This window comes from Schistocerca piceifrons, chromosome 6 (assembly GCF_021461385.2).
Source record: "Schistocerca piceifrons isolate TAMUIC-IGC-003096 chromosome 6, iqSchPice1.1, whole genome shotgun sequence".
Lineage (NCBI taxonomy): Eukaryota > Metazoa > Arthropoda > Insecta > Orthoptera > Acrididae > Schistocerca > Schistocerca piceifrons.
The window spans coordinates 560,030,203-560,050,062 of record NC_060143.1 but is presented as its reverse complement, the minus strand read 5'-3'; the positions used below and the strand labels follow the sequence as shown (position 1 = coordinate 560,050,062).

General features: G+C 44.4%; 1 protein-coding gene across 1 annotated transcript in view; it reads left to right on the top strand.

Annotated features, from left to right (window-relative positions):
* LOC124802917 overlaps positions 1–19,860 on the top strand; it is a 369,091-nt gene that overhangs the window by 257,367 nt on the left and 91,864 nt on the right. The window contains exon 4 of the mRNA XM_047263988.1: positions 6,770–6,906. Coding sequence (XP_047119944.1) covers positions 6,770–6,906 — 137 coding nt within the window. The remainder of the gene's footprint in view (positions 1–6,769; positions 6,907–19,860) is intronic.

Genomic DNA, 19,860 nt, shown 5'->3' with positions numbered 1-19,860 from the left:
TACTACGCGCCTTGTCCGAAAATGGCCATGATGAATCACGATCTACAATTGTGCGACACGTGGGGAAAGATTCACGGCGATAGTTCTGGGCACACGCATCTTACCAGTCATTCGGTCAGCCGACTGGATCGACTATATGTCTCACGAAGTCTTACACAGTGAGTGGTGGCCGCCGAATGATAACATCTGACCTCATTTGGTTATGGCAGCTATATCTGCGGGATGCATGTCCACAGTCAACAAGCCAAGCGTAGTAACGGCCTTAGTGGACTGCCGTCTGCAAGTTGCCGCAAAGTGGGCCAACTGTGAACATCGTCACTGCTGATACCAGTCGCATTTGGAGTTGTGGCTCCTCTGCACCAAACTGGCAGTCCGCAGGACACTTACGCAGTTCGGCAATGACACGGTTGTGTGGCATCGGCAGACCCTGGACTTTTGCTATGCGACGCTCTGGAATCTCGACGCTCTACACTCACCACCAGACAGACAACGAGAATGACACGGAATCATAGCTCATATATTTTCGTTGACGAAGCACCACTTACACGGTGCCGTAGTCCGCTCGCGACGACAAGACCGAACAGCATGCATCACATTGTGGTGGACATGTGGACATGCGCTGACACCGCCGTAGCAGAGGACAAAAAACTCCAGTAGCACACAACTGCTTGAAGAAAATTCCTTTTCACTGTAACATTTTCTTTTATAATATTTTCATTTGCACACATTTGCTAATTATAATCATGTAATTATACGAAATAAATAAATATATAAATAAAAATAAAAAAGAAACAAGTTATACACACGTGGAACATATCCCTTGGGAGAATTTTTGGGACTAGCTAGGGCGAGGCCTGAAGACAGATAGTCCATTTCCTGTTTTTAATGATAGAGTTAAAGTGGCGGTGCCAAGAAACGAAGGATTTTATTTTTGGAGATTAAACTTGGCTAGATGAGACGATGGGTCTATGAAAAAATAAAAGTAAGCGCTTGGTTTCATAAGATCGAGGGCTGTGAATCGAATCTCGCTTACGCCACTTCTTTCTCCGTTCCCACGTAATTCTAGTAACTGGTTTATTATGATTGTGCAAATTATCGGTATCTAAAAAATTATTTATTACTAACATAAACGCCACCTCGAAAATTCAGCTTATTCTCTAACATTTTGAAAGTACTTCCTGTGGGTACGCTTCAATCCCAACACGAGCCCATTTTTCCGGTACAGGCACAGGTAAGGTACGACTCACCTTATGAATCCACTTTCTCGATAATCTGGCAATTAAATTTGATCGTCCAGAAACAGCTGTACGTGCTCAAACAGCTTTTGGTTGGTGGAGGGAGAACAGGAAAATTGGCGCTCGAGGCAGTTACGTGTCAAAAATATTTACATGTAAATGTAATGATATGACTGCTAGCGCGACAGCGAGAGAACATGAACCTGACTGTAAAGCCGAATAGCTTGACAGTGAAGTTTCAGAAGTACGATTATAAACGGCAATTGTGTACGGTGAACATCTCCTCCTCGATGCACCTTTCTACTGCGTTCCAGAACGATTTGTTCTCGGGCGAACGCACATCGTCCATTTCTGTACGCATGTTCATAGCGCTTTTGCTCCTCCATTTCCAGTCAGGAATCCGTCCGTGCAGTTTGTCGGTTTCATTAATGTTAAATCTATATATTAGAGCGAAGAACTTCGGTTAAGTCGGGGGACATACCTGGAACTGTTCTTCTATTTAAAACTCTGAATTGCTGAAAATTAGAACATCCGAAAAGGACTGCTGATCTCGAATTCTAAGTGGTCTTGACTGCACAATGCCCACAGTAATACACTGCTAGGTGAGAAACATCTGATTTCTGATTTGATGGTGATGTAGTTAAACAGATGATCTCATTGTAGACAAACTCAGTCTACAGAATGAGATTTTCACTCTGCAGCGGAGTGTGCGCTGATATGAAACTTCCTGGCAGATTAAAACTGTGTGCCCGACCGAGACTCGAACTCGGGACCTTTGCCTTTCGCGGGCAAGTGCTCTACCATCTGAGCTACCGAAGCACGACTCACGCCCGGTACTCACAGCTTTACTTCTGCCAGTACCTCGTCTCCTACCTTCCAAACTTTACAGAAGCTCTGTAAAGTTTGGAAGGTAGGAGACGAGGTACTGGCAGAAGTAAAGCTGTGAGTACCGGGCGTGAGTCGTGCTTCGGTAGCTCAGATGGTAGAGCACTTGCCCGCGAAAGGCAAAGGTCCCGAGTTCGAGTCTCGGTCGGGCACACAGTTTTAATCTGCCAGGAAGTTTCAAACTCAGTCTAGTTCTGTATGTTACAGATGTTTAACAAAAGGCGAGAATTACAGAGATAGTTTCCTAAACTTTTTGAGGGCACTGCCAACCATACAGCTATTTTCAAGCTGTTTTCGAAACCGTTTGGCGTGTCAGTTGAAAAGTCCCCTGTGCAAGAGCAGACTTAACTGATCGAGCTGCAAGGTAATTCCTATTTATTTATTTCAAGTTTCTGCTACCAGTCACTTTTTATTCTATGCTTAATCTTACATAATGCAACGTGTTTCGAACATGTTCTGTTCATCTTCAGGCGTTTATACTCACATACATTCATGAAATTGTAAGTGATCAACTGTTATATAAAAGCCTTTCACACTATTTTCGTAACACATAATTGATGCATATGTATCTGCATCCTATGCAGGCTGTGATATCCATAGTCAACCACAAAGAAGAAAACCAGCAGAGGACATCACTGATTTCGATTTCTAGCCATACATTGCCCACCTCCTTTCCCCCAAATGCCACAACAGCAGCTACAGTTAACAACAATGGACAAAGTGTTCTAGATTAATCTAGTTTAAGACTGTTTATTTTTAAGTAACATTTCTCTATGTATGTATGTATGAAGATCAACAGAACATGTTAGAAACGCGTTGCAAAAAAATGGCTCTGAGTACTATGGGACTTAACATCTGTGGTCATCAGTCCCCTGGAACTTAGAACTACTTAAACCTAACCAACCTAAGGACATCACACACATCCATGCCCGAGGCAGGATTCGAACATGAGACCGTAGCAGTCGCGCGGTTCCGGACTGAGCTCCTAGAACCGCGAGACCACCACGGCCGGCAACGCGTTGCATTACGTTAGATTAAGCATAAAATAAAAAGTACCTGGCAGCAGAAACTTGAAATAAATAACTATCCCACACAGTCACGGTTCACAAAGATAGCCATTATGGCTGAAAATAATTAAGGTAATTCCTGTTTTAAAGACGAATTCTTTCACATTAGAGCGCTACTGGACATCTACATTGCTTGACTCAGGTAGAATGTCCACGTCTCCATAATGAGGCTGCAATAGTGCCACAATATTTCTAACAAAATATGTGTGTGAAAGACCTTTTTTCGATTGTGAAACTAAATAAGTTGCGAGTACGTGTAAACCTGAGTGGCAAAATCTGTGAAATTGCCTGTATCTGTCCGCATACCGACTGTCTGCACCAGATAAAAATTATGTTACGTCTTGAGCACAACAAAAATAATATAAATAATACTCAATATTTGATTTGTTTGTTACGTATGTTGTTGAGATATTGCCATCTGAATGTGGCAGGTCAGAAGTTTGCTCCTCCTTCCTCTCCTCATGGCGTGGCACGGTGGTGGGGGAAATGTGCACTGAGGGTAAGCACCTCAGCTCTGATGCCAGGACTCGGTTCACTGGCCAGTTTCTTGGATATCCCTGCATTAAAGGGAGTGAATAGGCAATGGCAAAGCCATAAGGCCACTTATAGCTGACCCATTAAATGGTTAAACTGTTGTGACTTGGCAAGACAGCCAAGCCACTACGAGGTGACGCCGAAAGGCACGCGTTAAAGCTCACGCAGGCTGGCGTGAGGTCTGGAAAATGACAGGGTCTTTATAGTAGCAAAAATAGTACGTAGCTTCTGGAATACTTAACTTTAATCCATAATTGGTGAACATCGGTCTGACGGTACATGCATCACAAGATAAATAGCAATTGATAATGGCGCCTTGCTAGGTCGTAGCAAATGACGTAGCTGAAGGCTATGCTAACTATCGTCTCGGCAAATGAGAGCGTCATTTGTCAGTGAACCATCGCTAGCAAAGTCGGCTGTACAACTGGGGCGAGTGCTAGGAAGTCGCTCTAACCTGCCGTGTGGTGGCGCTCGGTCTGCAATCACTGACAGTGGCGACACGCGGGTCCGACGTATACTACCGGACCGCGGCCGATTTAAAGGCTACCACCTAGCAAGTGTGGTGTCTGGCGGTGACACCACATAAACTGTCTGTATTGGACTTGAAAGTTGGAAAAATGGTTCAAACGGTTCTTAGCACTATGTTGCTTAACATGTGACGTCATCAGTCCCCTAACAGTTACAACTAATTAAACCTAACAAATCTAAGGACATGACACACATCTATGCCCGAGGCAGGATTCGAACTTGCGACCGTAGCGGTCGCGCGGTTCCAGACTGAAGCGCCTAGAACCGCTCGGCTACTAATACCGGCTGAAAGTTGGAAATCTGTACTTCTTTGCATTGTCGACCAGCGATTCTGCTGTGGTGTGCATACAAAACTCTGAGATATTATTATCACGAGTGGTAGCGAGCCAACAGTTGTCGAGGGGAGTTGGAAATGGTCGGACATAGGGTGCGGTGGAGAGAAGCTGCGCGAAATGATACGTCGCAGCCTGCCGTGTTCGTGCTAGTAGCGCCGGAGCAGACTTCGGTTTAATTGAGGATTTTTTGGTAATTTGCCTGTTTGTTCCACGTAGTAGTTGTTCGCTAGCGCACTGGACAGATTTTGTCAGATTTGTATCTGCATACAATGAGAGTAATTTTCGTACCTTTGTTGTGGCCAGAGACGTGTTTGTTAAGTATAGGTTGTCAGTGTTTAAATAATCTGTTTTGCGAATATAGTAATTAAATTATTTATTAATTTCTTTCTTTCATTGTCGTCGTAGCAGTAAGGGAAATAATACAAAGCACGAAACATCTTACACAGAACTGCTAACTTCACTGTTTTAAAGTAAATGCTGAAGTAGAACATTTCTGCAATAAATGTATGGATTTAATATGACGGAGTGCCAGAATTATCAAAACTCCTTTCCAGCAATTATGATTACCAACCAATTACTACTCAACTCTAGTGTGCTTCCCATAAACTATAAAAAATCAATTCTCAGGTATCTGACTGCGAGTTAAATTATTCTCTAACAACTCCTAACAACCGTTCTCCAATGCTCCTGTACGAAACAGACAAGTTATCTCGTCTTACCGGTGCAACTGCTTGAACATCAACATGCTAAATATATTTCAAAAGCAATACTGCGATCCATGCAGAGTTCAATGCATGGTCATGATAAATGCAACAACTACTGCCATATATTTTATATATTCCGTTAATATATTTTGAGAGATTGAATGATTAGTAGGGATTTGGTCAACTAACCATAACCGGTGAAAAAGGAATGAAAGCAACCAATAAAGACTTTAATTTTCTATATTCGCTGAACAGATTATTTAAACACTGACAAACTTTACACAGACCTTAATTATTCCGCGATGTCTATACTCAATAAACGTGTCTCTTGCTACTACAAAAATCCCGGCCGGAGTGGCCGTGCCGTTCTAGGCGCTACAGTCTGGAACCGAGCGACCGCTCCGGTCGCAGGTTCGAATCCTGCCTCGGGCATGGATGTGTGTGATGTCCTTAGGTTAGTTAGGTTTAATTAGTTCTAAGTTCTAGGCGACTGATGACCTGAGAAGTTCAGTCGCGTAGTGCTCAGAGCCATTTGAACCAACTACAAAAATACTAATATTACTCGCATTGTATGCATACACAAATCGGACAAAACTCTTCCAGTGCCCAAGCAAGCAACAAATACGTGCAACAGAAAGTCAAATTGCCAAAAGACCTTCAGTGAATACCAAAGTCTCCTACGGCGCTACTAGCACGATTACGGCAGGCTGCGATCTCATCTGTTGCGCGGCTGCCTCCACCGCAGGCAGCTGCGTCCGATCACTTCCGACTACTTTCAGCAACTGCACGCTAGCTGCTATTCGCGATAATAGTATACCTCACACTCACAGTTGGTGTTTATGTGGTGTCACCGCCAGACACCACACTTGCTAGGTGGTAGCCTTTAAATCGGCCGCGGTCCGGTAGTATACGTCGGACCCGCGTGTCGCCACTGTCAGTGATTGCAGACCGAGCGCCGCCACACGGCAGGTCTAGAGAGACTTCCTAGCACTCGCCCCAGTTGTACAGCCGACTTTGCTAGCGATGGTTCACTGACAAATTACGCTCTCATTTGCCGAGACGATAGTTAGCATAGCCTTCAGCTACGTCATTAGCTACGACCTAGCAAGGCGCCATTATCAATTGCTATTTATCTTGTGATGCATGTACCATCAAGAGCTATGTTCACCGCTTATGGATTAAAGTTAAGTATTCCAGCAGCTTCGTACTTTATTTGCTAGTCTCAGTTACTTTACCTGTTCCAGACCTCACGCCAGCCTGCGTGAGCTTAAACGCGTGCCTTTCGGCTTCCTCTCATAGTAACTTGGCTGTCTTGCCAAGTCACAACAGTTTACACACAACACAGAATCATTGGTCAACTTTGCAAAGAAGTATTGACGTCCAACTTTCAGACGCGTTCGCTCTTAAGATGCCACATGCTGCTGTACGTTGCCTGGGCCAGTAAGGACGACTGTGGCAGCCACGTGACTCGTGTGTTGCAGTGCCGCCGCAGGGCCCGCTCAGCCTGGAGGTGGAGAGCGTGTCGCGGTACAGACCCGGAGACCTGCTGAGGGCCGAGTGCGAGGCGCCGCCTTCTGACCCTCCCGTCGAGATGCTCTACCTGCTCAACGACTTCCCGGTGAGTCTCTGCTCTACTACTCACAGTACACTGAAAGCCTCTATGAGGGGGAAGATTTATCTGATGAGATAGAAGAAGAATCTTGAACCATTGGAAGAGATAGGGGATCCAGTATTATAATCACAATTTAAGAGAGCTTTGGAGGACTGAAGATCAAATTAGGCAGCGGGGACAGATAAGATTCCATCGGAATTTCTTAAACCTTTGAGCGGAGAGGCAACAAAACGACTTTCAGAAAAATATCATACACACTATTGTGAAGATCGCAAGAGCTGACAAGTGCGAGAATTATCGCACCAACAGCTTAACAGCTCATGCAATCAAGTTGCTAAGAAGAATAGTATAAAGAAAAATGAAAAGAAAACTGAGGATATGTTAGAGGACGACCAGTTTGGCTTTAAGAAAGGTAATGGCTCCAGAGAGGCAATTCCGACATAGCCGTTGATAATGGAAGCAAGACTAAGGAATAATCAAGACACGTTCATAGGATTTGGCGAGCTGGGAAAAGCGTGCGACAATGTAAAATGGTAAAAGATTTTCGAAATTCTGAGGAAGACATAGGTAAGCTATAGGGAGAGGCGGGTAATTACAATATGTAGATAACCCAATAGGGAACCAAGTGGGAAAAATAAGAGTGGACTACGAAGAACGAAGTACTTCGATTGAAAAGAGTGTAACATAGGGATGCAGTCTTCCGCGCCTACTGTCTAGTTTGTACAACGAAGAAACAATGAGGGATATATAGGAAGGGTTCAGGACTAGAATTAAAATTCCAGGTGGAAGGATATCACTGAGACGATTCGCTGATGACGTTGCTACCCTCAGTGAAAGTGAAGAAGAATTACATGATCTGCCGAACACAGAATATGGATTCAGAGGAAATCGAAGAAAGACGAAAGTAATGAGGCCAGCAGAAATGAGAACAGCGAGGAACTTAACATCAGGATTGATGACCGCGAAGTAGATGAAGTAATCCTACTACCCAGGCAGCAAAACAAACAATGACGATTGGAGCAAGAAGGTCATCAAAAGCAGATTAGCACTGGTAAAAAGGGCATTCCTGGCCAATAGAAGTCCACTGGTGACAAACATAGGTCTTAACCTGAGGAAGAAATTTCTGACCTTGTACATTTGGAGTACAGAATTGTAGGGTAGTGAAACATGGGCTGTGAGAAAACCGGAACAGAAAAGAATCGAAGCATTTGAGATGTGGTGCTACAGACGAATGTTGAAAATAAGGTGGACTAATAAGGTAAGGTTGAGGAGATTCTACGCAGAGTCGGAGAGGAAAGAAATATGTGGAAAACACTGACAGGGAGAAGGGACAGTCTGGAACCACGCCACCGCTACGGTCGCAGGTTCGAATCCTACCTCGGGCATGGATGTGTGTGATGTCCTTAGGTTAGTTAGGTTTAAGTTGTTATGAGTTATAGGGGACGGATGACCTCAGAAGTTAAGTCCCATAGTGCTCAGAGCCATTTGAAACATTTTTAAGAGGGGGCAGGAAGACAAGAGATCTGATAAGACATCAGAGAATTACTTCCATATAGTAGAGGAAGCTGTGAAAGGCAAAAACTGTAGAGGAAGACAGACATTGAAATATATCCAGCAAATAATTGCCAACTTACACTATGTCATCAAAAGTATCCGGACACCTCCGAAAACAAACGCTTTTCAAAAATGGTTCAAATAGCTCTGAGCACTATGGGACTCAACTTCTGAGGTCATTAGTCCCCTAGAACTAAGAACTAGTTAAACCTAACTAACCTAAGGACACCACACACATCCATGCCCGAGCCAGGATTCGAACCTGCGACCGTAGCGGTCTCACGGTTCCAGACTGCAGCGCCTAGAACCGCACGGCCACTTCGGCCGGCCACTATGACAGTTAGGCGGGAGGTGAAAAAACTAGGATTTCATGGTCAAGCGGCCGCTCATAAGCCACACGTCACGTCGGTATATGCCAAACGACGCCACGCTTTGTCTAAGGAGCGTAAACATTGGACGATTGAACTGTGGAAAAATGTTGTGACGAATCACGGTACACAATGTGATGATCCGATCGCAGGATATGGGTATGGCCGAATGCCCGGTGAACGTCATCCGCCAGCGTGTATAGTGCCAACAGTAAAATTGGGAACCGGTGGTGTTATGGTATGGTCGTGTTTTCCATGGAGAGGCATCCAGGCCTTGTTATTTTGCGTGGCGCTATCACAGCACAGGCCTACACTGAGCTTTTAAGCACCTTCTTGCTTCCCACTGTTGAAGAGCAATTTGGGGATGGCGATTGCATCTTTCAACATGACCGAGCATCTGTTCATAATGCACAGCCTGTGGGGGGAGTGGTTACACGACAATAACATCCCTGTAATGGACTGGCCTGCTGAGAGTCCTGACTTGAATCCTGTAGGACACCTTTGGATTGTTTTGGGAAGCCGACTTCGTACCACTCCTCACCGACCAGCATCGATTCCTCTCCTAAGTGCAGCATTCCGTGAGGAATGGGCTGTCAGGCCCCAAGAAACCTTCGAGCACAGCTGCGAGAGTGGAAGCAGTCATCAAGGCTAAGAGTGGGCCAACACCAAGTTGAATTCCAGCATTGCCGATGGAGGGCGCGAGATGTGCGGACACTTTAGAGCACATTGTGTAGGTTCCAATTGCTACTCTGAGACGAAGAGGTTGACAGAGGAGACGAATTCATGGTGGTCCGTGTCAGACCAGTCATAAGACTGACGACTCAAAAAAAAAGGGGGATGCGCTCACAGTGAACAGTGGCAGCTCCAGGTTAGCCACGGTTAAAAAAAAAATTGTACTCACATCTGTGCGAAGTATATAAAGAAAATTGCTATTCTGGGAGTGTTACGTGTATTTCGTGATGTTTCCGGTTGCAGCCGTATGATGCGGAAATACTGCTCCGATAGTTGGCCTGTAAAGTCGCCGTCTTCCGGTGTGCTTTACTCAGTGGGCTTAATTGTCATGGCAACATGTGCATCACCACACTCCTGGTGTAAATATATATCGGCACCAGTATGTGCTACAGTTATGAACGCTTTTGATCATATGTAAACTGCTGTAAATCTTGACCTCAAACTACTTATTTGGCAGAGGGGCGCCACAACGAAAATTGAATTAACTCAAAGGATTGCTTTGATTAACTTTCTTCAAGTTTGGATCAGATGAATAGGACTCTCACAGTCAAAAGGCTGCATTTTGAGGACGACATGCACTCACGTCAGATAGTTTTATATTCTGACAGAATGTAATTTTTGCAGTGTTACTTGAAAATGGCCATAAGGCGGAAATTGCAATCGTAATAATAAATATTTTATACAGTCAACGGCGACTATGATGTCTTTTAAGGAATAATTTTGAATTTTCTTCTTAATCAGCCCTTCAACAGTTGATTGTGTGTAACATTGCATGTGGCCTTCAGCTGCAAAATAATTTGCAATTCTTTCTTAATAAGACCTTCATCTGTTACTATAGCTTGTAACAGTTTTTCGTTGTTGAAAAAGAAAATGTCTTAATATTGGTTAATTAGTAGCTGTCTTCCTCATTTGTAATTCAGGCCTTCAGCTGTTGATTATTCTGAAGTTGCTTGTGGCAGTCAGAATAAATAAATAAATTGAATTCTTTCTTAGTAAGGCCTTCAGCCGTCAGTGTAGTAAAATCTTTTAAAATGACTGTTGAAAGTTATTTCCTCAAATAAAGTGTACGTGTTTACTGTAGCCAACGGTAGCTGATTACGGCCCCATCCACAATCGTTCAATCGTTGCCTTATCCTGCCTCTCCCTGACTACCAGATTACAGATTTATTCTCCCAAATTTATTGATATCTCTTGTCCAATGAACCTGATATTTAAAACCTCAATTAACCAGTCTGTTTCGTGTTCGTTTTGCTGGGCTTACATCGGCCAACGACGCCACGGCAAAATGTCTGTAGGACACCGATATGACGGCCGTACTGGCCTCAGAATACGACCTCCTCTTCCAGTGTAATGACGGGGGGCTGCGGAAGTGAATACATTTACGCTTGTCGTATATCTAAAGCGATCCTACACATGACTACGAAACTCATAGAATGTTTTTGCGGACCCACACCCTCCCGCCACCACTGTCCACAAAAAAATGAAAGGATAAAAGGTTATCGCTTACTACATTTTCGCTGTTCGTATGGCAAAATGTCAACATCAGGCATGAAGTTTCAATTTGTTACTCATTTTCTGCTAATCCTATTCACAATACATTTTGTAGGCAGTAACGGCGTGTATCTCTGAATGAGCGAGGTCCTTTCATTAAATATTGCAACACATGGGTTTTCTGAAAGCAGATTGGCTTTCTTCAAGACTGAAACACACCATATTATACGCCACCCATTTGCCTACGAAACCCTGCTTTTCAAAACAATATCCATTCTTTGCGACGGCCTTATGCCACTTTACTGCCCGCATTGAATCACTCTTCTGGTCGACGTCGCAGCCAACGTCTGGCTGCTGCTGATGCGTCAGTAACCTCCCCATCCTCCACGTACTGCTTCTGATGGAATGCATCCTTCATTGGCCCAGATGGAAGTCGGCAGGTGCGATATACAGGCTGTAAGGTGTGTAGGGAAGAACAGTACTGTCAAGTTTTGTGAGCTTCTCTCGCCTATGAAGACTAGTGTGAGATCTTGCGTTGTCATGGGGAAGGAGGACGTCACATGCATTTTTATAGCGACGAATACGTTGAAGATGTTTTTTTTTTAATTCTTCAGTTTCAATAGTTTCTTTGCAGGGAACAGCAACTTTATTTAAATTCCTGAAAGCGTTTATTAATGGTTCTGTCTACAGTTGCAATTATTTATTAGGCGATTGCTTTATTTAATTTGCTTAGGATAGCACCATACGCTTCAGAGTTGATCGTTACACCATGAGGGTGTACATCAGAATAACGCCTCCAGATTCCCATAAGACTTTCGCCTTGACTTTACCGCCTGAGGAAGCGGCTTCATGGCTTGCGTTTTGTTTACGATTCAAAGTGATGAACCCATGAACCCTGTGACGATGTCAGACGAAAAATTATGACAGTCAACCACGTAACGAGCTAGAAATTCCGTACAGATGGTCGTTGGTTGCTCTTTATGGTCTTCTGGTAAACACAGAGGAAGGCAGTCGTCGCACACTTTTCAGTACCCCGACTGGTTGACCAATGTGTCAGCACTACCAACAGAGATGTCCAGTTGCGCAGCAAAGTTCAGGACTGTGATCCGTCGATCACCTGGAATGAGAGTTCAAATGGTTCAAATGGCTCTGAGCACTATGGGACTCAACTGCTGAGGTCATTAGTCCCCTAGAACTTAGAACTACTTAAACCTAACTAAACTAAGGACATCACAAACATCCATGCCCGAGGCAGGATTCGAACCTGCGACCGTATGGAATGAGAGTGTCCGCACGTTTCAACGTTGCAGGAGTGACAGCTGTGCGCGGCCGGACGGCACGCGGGAAATAGGGCAGGTTTTCGAGACACGACCCTCTTGGGATAATGAAGACACTTCGCCCAACGACTCACCGTACTTTTGTTCACTACCAGGTCAGAGTAGACATTCTGCAAGCGGCTATGTTTATCAGCGATGCCCTGGTTTTCCAGCAGAAAAAATTGAATGGCAGCCCTCCGCTTGGAATGCACATCTGTTACAGACGCCATTTGGAAGGGCACGTACAGCGCTGCCACCTGCCGGAACTTCATGAAACTGTAAGGACGGCAGCAGGAATACTTCATAGTGTCCCACAACAAGTTCCACACATTTTAACCAAAGCTGGATGAGAAATAAATGTATGACAATACTCACTGAACGCCCCTCGTACCTGCAAAATTCTACAGTCGTACGACACACAGCTTCACGAATTATGACCTCACAGGCATTGACATACGTTAAAACCAGGTCTCCTTAAAACGATGCGCAAATTACCCAGCTGTTTTGCACACGGGAGTTCGATTTTTTAAAGAATCGGGGCTACGTTGTAAACGGTAGTTTTAGAAACTGAAAACTGACTATTCAGGTTTAATGGCTATTGGTGAGTCTAAAACAAAACAGTGTCTAGAGATTGGCCGTGCGGTTCTAGGCGGTACTGTCTGGAACCGAGCGACAGCTACGGTCGCAGGTTCGAAATCTGCCTCGGGCATGGATGTGTGTGATGTCCTTAGGTTCATTAGGTTTAATTAGTTCTAAGTTCTAGGCCACTGTTGACCACAGAAGTTAAGTCGCATAGTCAGAGCCATTTGAACCATTTTTTGTCTAGAGACGAGATGAAACGAGACGAACAAAACAAGTGAATTTCAGGTTCTCGTAATATCCGCCTGGATATCCATGAATGTTAAATCGCCGCTTTCGGGACGGGGAGATGCGTTGACCCCCGACCGTATCCACCAGGCAGATTAGCGATGAGGGTCGGTCTGCTGGCCAAAGTGGATGTGGTTTTTGGGTGGTGTTCCACACCTCACTAGGTGAATGCTGGTCTTGTACCCAAGGCCAACCTCAGTCACACGATTCGCTAACATTTAAGAAACTTTCGCTCATTTCCACGTGAACTACGCTACTCGCAGACAGTTGGGGCACACATGTTCCCTCCTGATGGGAGCTGCAGGGTGGCGACGGAAGAGCATCGGGCCACCCCTTAAATTAAAAACGCCCCCCGCCCCCCGTGAACATCCATACCGAAACTACGGCGATGAGAGGTACAGGCAGAAGAAAACGGAGAAGTGCACATTTTATCGTCTGCCAAAGTTTATAACTTTTAAGAATTGTAATTATTTTCACCGCTTACGACTGCTCTCAGAACAAAATTCACCGCCACCGCTCTCGACTTTTCTGTGTGACGTGTCAGTTACGCGGGACCGATCCCCGCCAATCGACTAACGAGGCTGCGAAGGAGGAATTTTATCGGGACAATTTATTGTGGCGTGCCGGCGGCAGAAATGTGTCGCGTCAGCGGCGGCCCGCCTTACAAAGAAGTATTCAATTTCAGCCTGCTGTGTAATGCAGTTCCGCTAACGGCCGCCCGGTAATGCAATATTTACCTAACGAGATTACCGCACTTTAATTCGGCGCCGCATCGCCAGCGGGGCCGGCACGGCGAGGATAAGTAGAAAAAGGCGGCGGCGATAGCCGACCGAAAAAAAAGGAAGCCTAAAAGAAGACCCAGGAAGAAAAAAAGTGGGAAATTGCCGAGTGGGCTGCGGGTGCAGACGCGACCGTGTTTGTAAATTGAGCAGAACTGCCTGGTGCATTCTCGTCCGCGATCCACAAAAAAAGGGGTGTAAGTATGCTCGGTGCAGATAAAAACAGAAAACATGTGCGTTAGTACGTGTTAGCTCACTGAAAATTTAGTTAGGATGTATTAAATTAGTGCGCAAATTCTGGGCTTAATGACGGCAGGTCTCAGAACGGGAAAGATAAAACCACTCTGATAAATATAAACTGTGCTGCATACGGCGGAAGTAAAGTTCAACGAGCGCCAGACAGTGTGTACAGGTACGGAACGACAACTGCACAGGCGCAAGTAAACTAGTTAAGTGTGTGGAACAACAGTTTAGACAGAAGTGACGCACTGCATGGAACGGAAGCGATGATGAGTACAAAAGGTGTTGCAGTCTTAATCTCTGCATTACAACAAACATAGAGGGCATGGATGTCATATTTGACATTCCCCAATTATGAAGTTCATTTGCCGTTTTCCTGCTGCAATATTCTTAATGTCCTCTTGAATTTCAAAAACTACCTGAAAATGGTCAGAAAAACTTTTGCGTTATTGGCCTTTAGAGAAATTCCACTTCAGGATAATGACTTGCAGCTTTCTGTAGATAATATCTTCTGAAAGTCGAAAGGAAGACCTTTATAGCAAGATTTAGTCTAATCTCAAGTTTCTAGTGCGCCACATGCTGCTTCTTGAAAACTATTTGTAATGACCCAGATAGTTAAGTTTTTTGTCAAATGTGCATAGTACACAATTTATTTCTGCTGATTTATAAGCTAATAATCTGAGAGCTTTAACGTTGAGACCACACAATCTGGTTTCCATTCACTTATGCTACTAGCCCATGTCCGACAATTTATCGTTTCTATGTAACATTCTTGATTTGGTGTTATAGGAGCTGTAACGGAGTGGCAATGTGACAGGCTAATATGAATTCAGACGGTCCTTAAAACAAATTTATGAAGAAGAGTTGTTACTCAACACTGTCTTTGAACCAAAGCATGTATCAGTTAAAAGTTTGAACTCTAGCTCGATATCTAATTGTGATGAAAGCTGAAAATGCCCAAGGCTGTATCTAAATGCATGTAGTAACCTTTAGACAAATTTACGGCAGCAAATTGACAGTAATTCAAACCTGAAAACAGTATTCAGATAAATCTAATTGAACCAAAGTACCTGAAAGACACAACTGCAGTGGTACCTTCTTATCACTAGTTCTGTACACGCCTTTTTTGTGATAGAGTTTAAAATTTGCTCACTTACTGCACAGAGTACCGCACAGTTTCAAACAAGTGTGGGTGCAAACTTCTTCATATGAACGCCCAATTAAGATGTATGAAGTACTCAATTACTTAGGTAATTACTTAACTCAAGGACAAATCTGCAGCGATAGAATTCATCCACTGCTACCTCAGTGGATTTGCAGAGCCGTAGTCTTGCCGTCTTATTTTATTTCACACGTCATACTTGGGGACACTTCCTAGTAATACATTACACACATCATGAAACTGGCGTGACAAGATCTGAAACAAAAATCAGTTACCACTGGTCCCACGCACGTATACGAATTTCGGGCCACACCAGGGAAAACTCAATGACATCCTTGTAACAGGAACAGTTAAAACAAAGAAATGACTAGTCACGGGTGAAACTAACGACGCCCTACAACAGCAGACACAATTATTATTTTGCAAGATAAACAACTAAAACACACAGATGGGGAGGTACTCAACAATAAGGTTACTCAGCTTCACGTGGAGTTACCAGTACTCGTGTGTGAATACAACCAGGGTGCAGCGACAGTACAGTGAATGCTGCACAGGTCTCCAACGGCCGACCTCCTTTGGGGAACACAGTATTGTGCAGCCGAAGAGCTCTTGTGTGAAAAAGAGAAGCTCATTTACAGCTTTGCAAACAACGGTTGTCAACTACAAGGGCGCACTGTCGCTCCACGTGAGGCTAAATCGTTTTCCACTATACAGGGTGTTACAAAAAGGTACGGCCAAACTTTCAGAAAACATTCCTCACACACAAATAAAGAAAAGATGTTATGTGGACATGCGTCCGGAAACGCTTAATTTCCATGTTAGAGCTCATTTTAGTTTCGTCAGTATGTACTGTACTTCCTCGATTCACCGCCATGATTTCATACGGGATACTCTACCTGTGCTGCTAGAACATGTGCCTTTACAAGTACGACACAACATGTGGTTCATGCACGATGGAGCTCCTGCACATTTCAGTCGAAGTGTTCGTACGCTTCTCAACAACAGATTTGCTGACCGATGGATTGGTAGAGGCGGACCAATTCCATGGCCTCCACGCTCTCCTGACCTCAACCCTCTTGACTTTCATTTATGGGGGCATTTGAAAGCTCTTGTCTACGCAACCCCGGTACCAAATGTAGAGACTCTTCGTGCTCGTATTGTGGACGGCTGTGATACAATACGCCATTCTCCAGAGCTGCATCAGCGCATCAGCGATTCCATGCGACGGAGGGTGGATGCATGTATCCTCGCTAACGGAGGACATTTTGAACATTTCCTGTAACAGTGTGTTTGAAGTCACGCTGGTACGTTCTGTTGCTGTGTGTTTCCATTCCAAGATTAATGTGATTTGAAGAGAAGTAATAAAATGAGCTCTAACATGGAAAGTAAGCGTTTCCGGACACATGTCCACATAACATATTTTCTTTCTTTGTGTGTGAGGAATGTTTCCTGAAAGTTTGGCCGAATATTTTTGTAACACCCTGTATACATGAGTTGCTCCCAGCACAGCTGCCCGCTCGCCACCTTCCTCGTGCCGCTTCTAACTCAAGACTCCTCTGCTGCCCGAGCCACGCAGCCTCACCGGCCACATTCGCACACAAGGTTCTCCGGCAAAGAGATTCTACACAAACAGCGACGTCACCAGAGAGAAAAATACCAAACTTTGGAGAAGGTTTCGACGCACGGCACAAGCTTGAAAGTCGAATCACCTTCAAATCTACCCCTTCCCGGTACGCCCACAGCGGAAACAATGACCTGTGCAACCTGTGTGACCCGTGGGCCCTACAGCGTGTGCAATGTTTCTCGAGTACTAGTCGTCGCGTCCTCTTCTACGTGACGAAGGGCGTCCTCTTCAAATTCGAGAATGTGGCCCGATCGTGGAGCACCACAGCCGACCCTCCTATAGCTGCGAATGTACCAGCTCTCGCAGCCGCTGTTGTAGTTCGACGAAAATGTTGTCTGGCGTCGTAATTACAACAGCAACTGCCGATGGCGTCCTCTACTCGGTATCGAAAGATATTCGACGCTCAAACTTAAGAATTCGTTATGGGAACTTTATCTAGCAAGTCCTCGCTACAAGCCCAGAGCTCTGTAATAGTAATCGCGGAACACGCTCCACAGATAACAGTCTAAGTGAAACTTATAAATGCACACTAATATTATAAATACGAAAGTAAGTCTCCATGTTAGACCTCTGAAGCGGTTTTAATGAAATTTAGTATGGAGGTAGCTTAAACCCTGAGGAAGAACATGGGCTACCTTAGAAAACTGAGTATTATTAATATTTGCAAATAAGATGTACATGTATTATTGCGTGATAGTGCAAATCCAGTGTTTACTCGCCCGCGATGTTTCTGAAATTTGAAAACAACCGGTACAGTGTTGGGCAAAACTGTTGTGGAGATACAATAATAAAATCCAACGGTAAGCCCGAGCACCATATTTAAAACTAATACGTCGGGAAAGCTTTGAGTAATTTACAGTTACAATAATAATAATTATTATTATTTATTTTCATATAATCCACATCTACATCCATGCTCCGCAAGCCACCTGACGGTGTGTGGAGGAGGGTACCTTGAGTACCTCTATCGGTTCTCCCTTCTATTTCAGTCTCGTATTGTTCGTGGAAAGAAGGATTGTCGGTATGCCTCTGTGTGGGCTCTAATCTCTCTGTAAGTGCTATACAACAAACCGATATACATTGTCTCTTTACATGTAGAGCGTGGTACACTTCTCGTCGGACAGCATTTGGATATCATCCATACGTACAGCACCTCCATACGGGGTGTTAAAAAAATAAAAAATAAAAAAAAAGAAAGTGTCGAATAATTTGAGAGGTGGCATTACTCATTGAACCAAGAAAAATAAGTCCAATAAACATGCGTCCGGCAATGCGCTCTTTCTAAGGTAAGTCCAATAAACATGGAAATGCGTACTTTCTGCGATAAACAGATGTTTAAAGGGGGTATTCAACGTGGCGTCCATTCATGACAATGCACTCCTCTGCACTAGGGAATAACTAATGACCCACCCTTAGAAGTGTATCCGGTTGTCATAACTGCTGGAACGCACTGAAAGACGCGTTCCTCTATCATCCATACGCCATTGATTAGCGTGGGGTAGACCAATTCCCAAAAGTCTAAGGTATTGAGGTCTGGGAAACGAGCAGGCCAAGGTACGGGGTCAATCCAGCGGTCCTACAATGTCTGCGTCAGATGTTCACGCACATTGTGACGAAAGTGTGCTGGTGATCCGTCGTGCATGAATCACATTTGCTGAAATCTACAGCCTGCTGCAACGTAGGCAATTGCATTAATGAGACAGTCCAAACAATGCGCCCCAGTTTCCATTGTGGTAGCACGTATCACCCAGTTAATCCTTTACCAATTCCGCCTGCTCATACGTTGCTTGAGAATAGGTGATGCCTTCTTTCTTGGATTGCTTGGGCATTTACATCTGCCCATATATATACTGGTTATGGAAATTCTTGTGAACTATGTCTCATTGGTAAATAAAACCTTGGATATGAACAGTGAATCTACGGCACATTTGCGCAACAACCATTGACAGAACCGCCGTCTGCCATGATGATCCTGTAGCCTTATGTACTGAGCGCACTGTATACGATATTGGCACAGCAATTGTTCATGAAGTCTCCCAAATAGGAGAGTGGGACAAACCTTCTGCCTCTGCTGCTGATAATAGTCGCACGCTGGTCCTAGGGGTTTCTTCCAGCGAACGTAGAACATGCTCCTCCACGTCAGGCGTGCGAACTGTGCCGGGCATTCTGTAAGTCTCCCGAGGTGTAAGGATACCGGTGTCCCTCAGACGCTGGAGAAGTCTGCCGAATAGCTTATCTGCGCTATGAATAATTTTCAGAGTAGAGGACATGGGTTAGCAGGCTACGTCCATTTTCTAAATGATAGCAGTTTATCATATCACTTGTCGAGTTGTAGCCAGCCATTTCTAACAAGTGGTGGAAGAGAGAAAATGTAAACGTACTACACCATGTGTACGTACAAACAGCGCAGTAACAGTGATAAGTGAATCCGCGTTTGAATGTAGGAAAATCACCATGTTACATTCCTAACGTTGACAGTATTGTACAATAAGGCACAGGAACACGACGAAGACTAATGTAGCCTCCAACACGTCTCGAACCACACAACTGACTGCAGACCACCTAGTGGTAGGCAGAATGCTGTAAAGGTATCATAATATCCTGCCGACACATTTGACGGAGCGCCAATGCAACCACTGTGCTAATCTCCGCAGGCAAGAGTCGCGCAGCCCTTCCTATCTCAGAAAGTAGCGTTCCTTGACTTATGTTTATTTTACTTACTTTTCCATTTCCGATGATTACTACCACTTCTCAAAGTATTCGACACCCTTTTTCCAACACCATGTATTGCCAGATATCTACAAATTGCTAGCTTGCTACCATCACT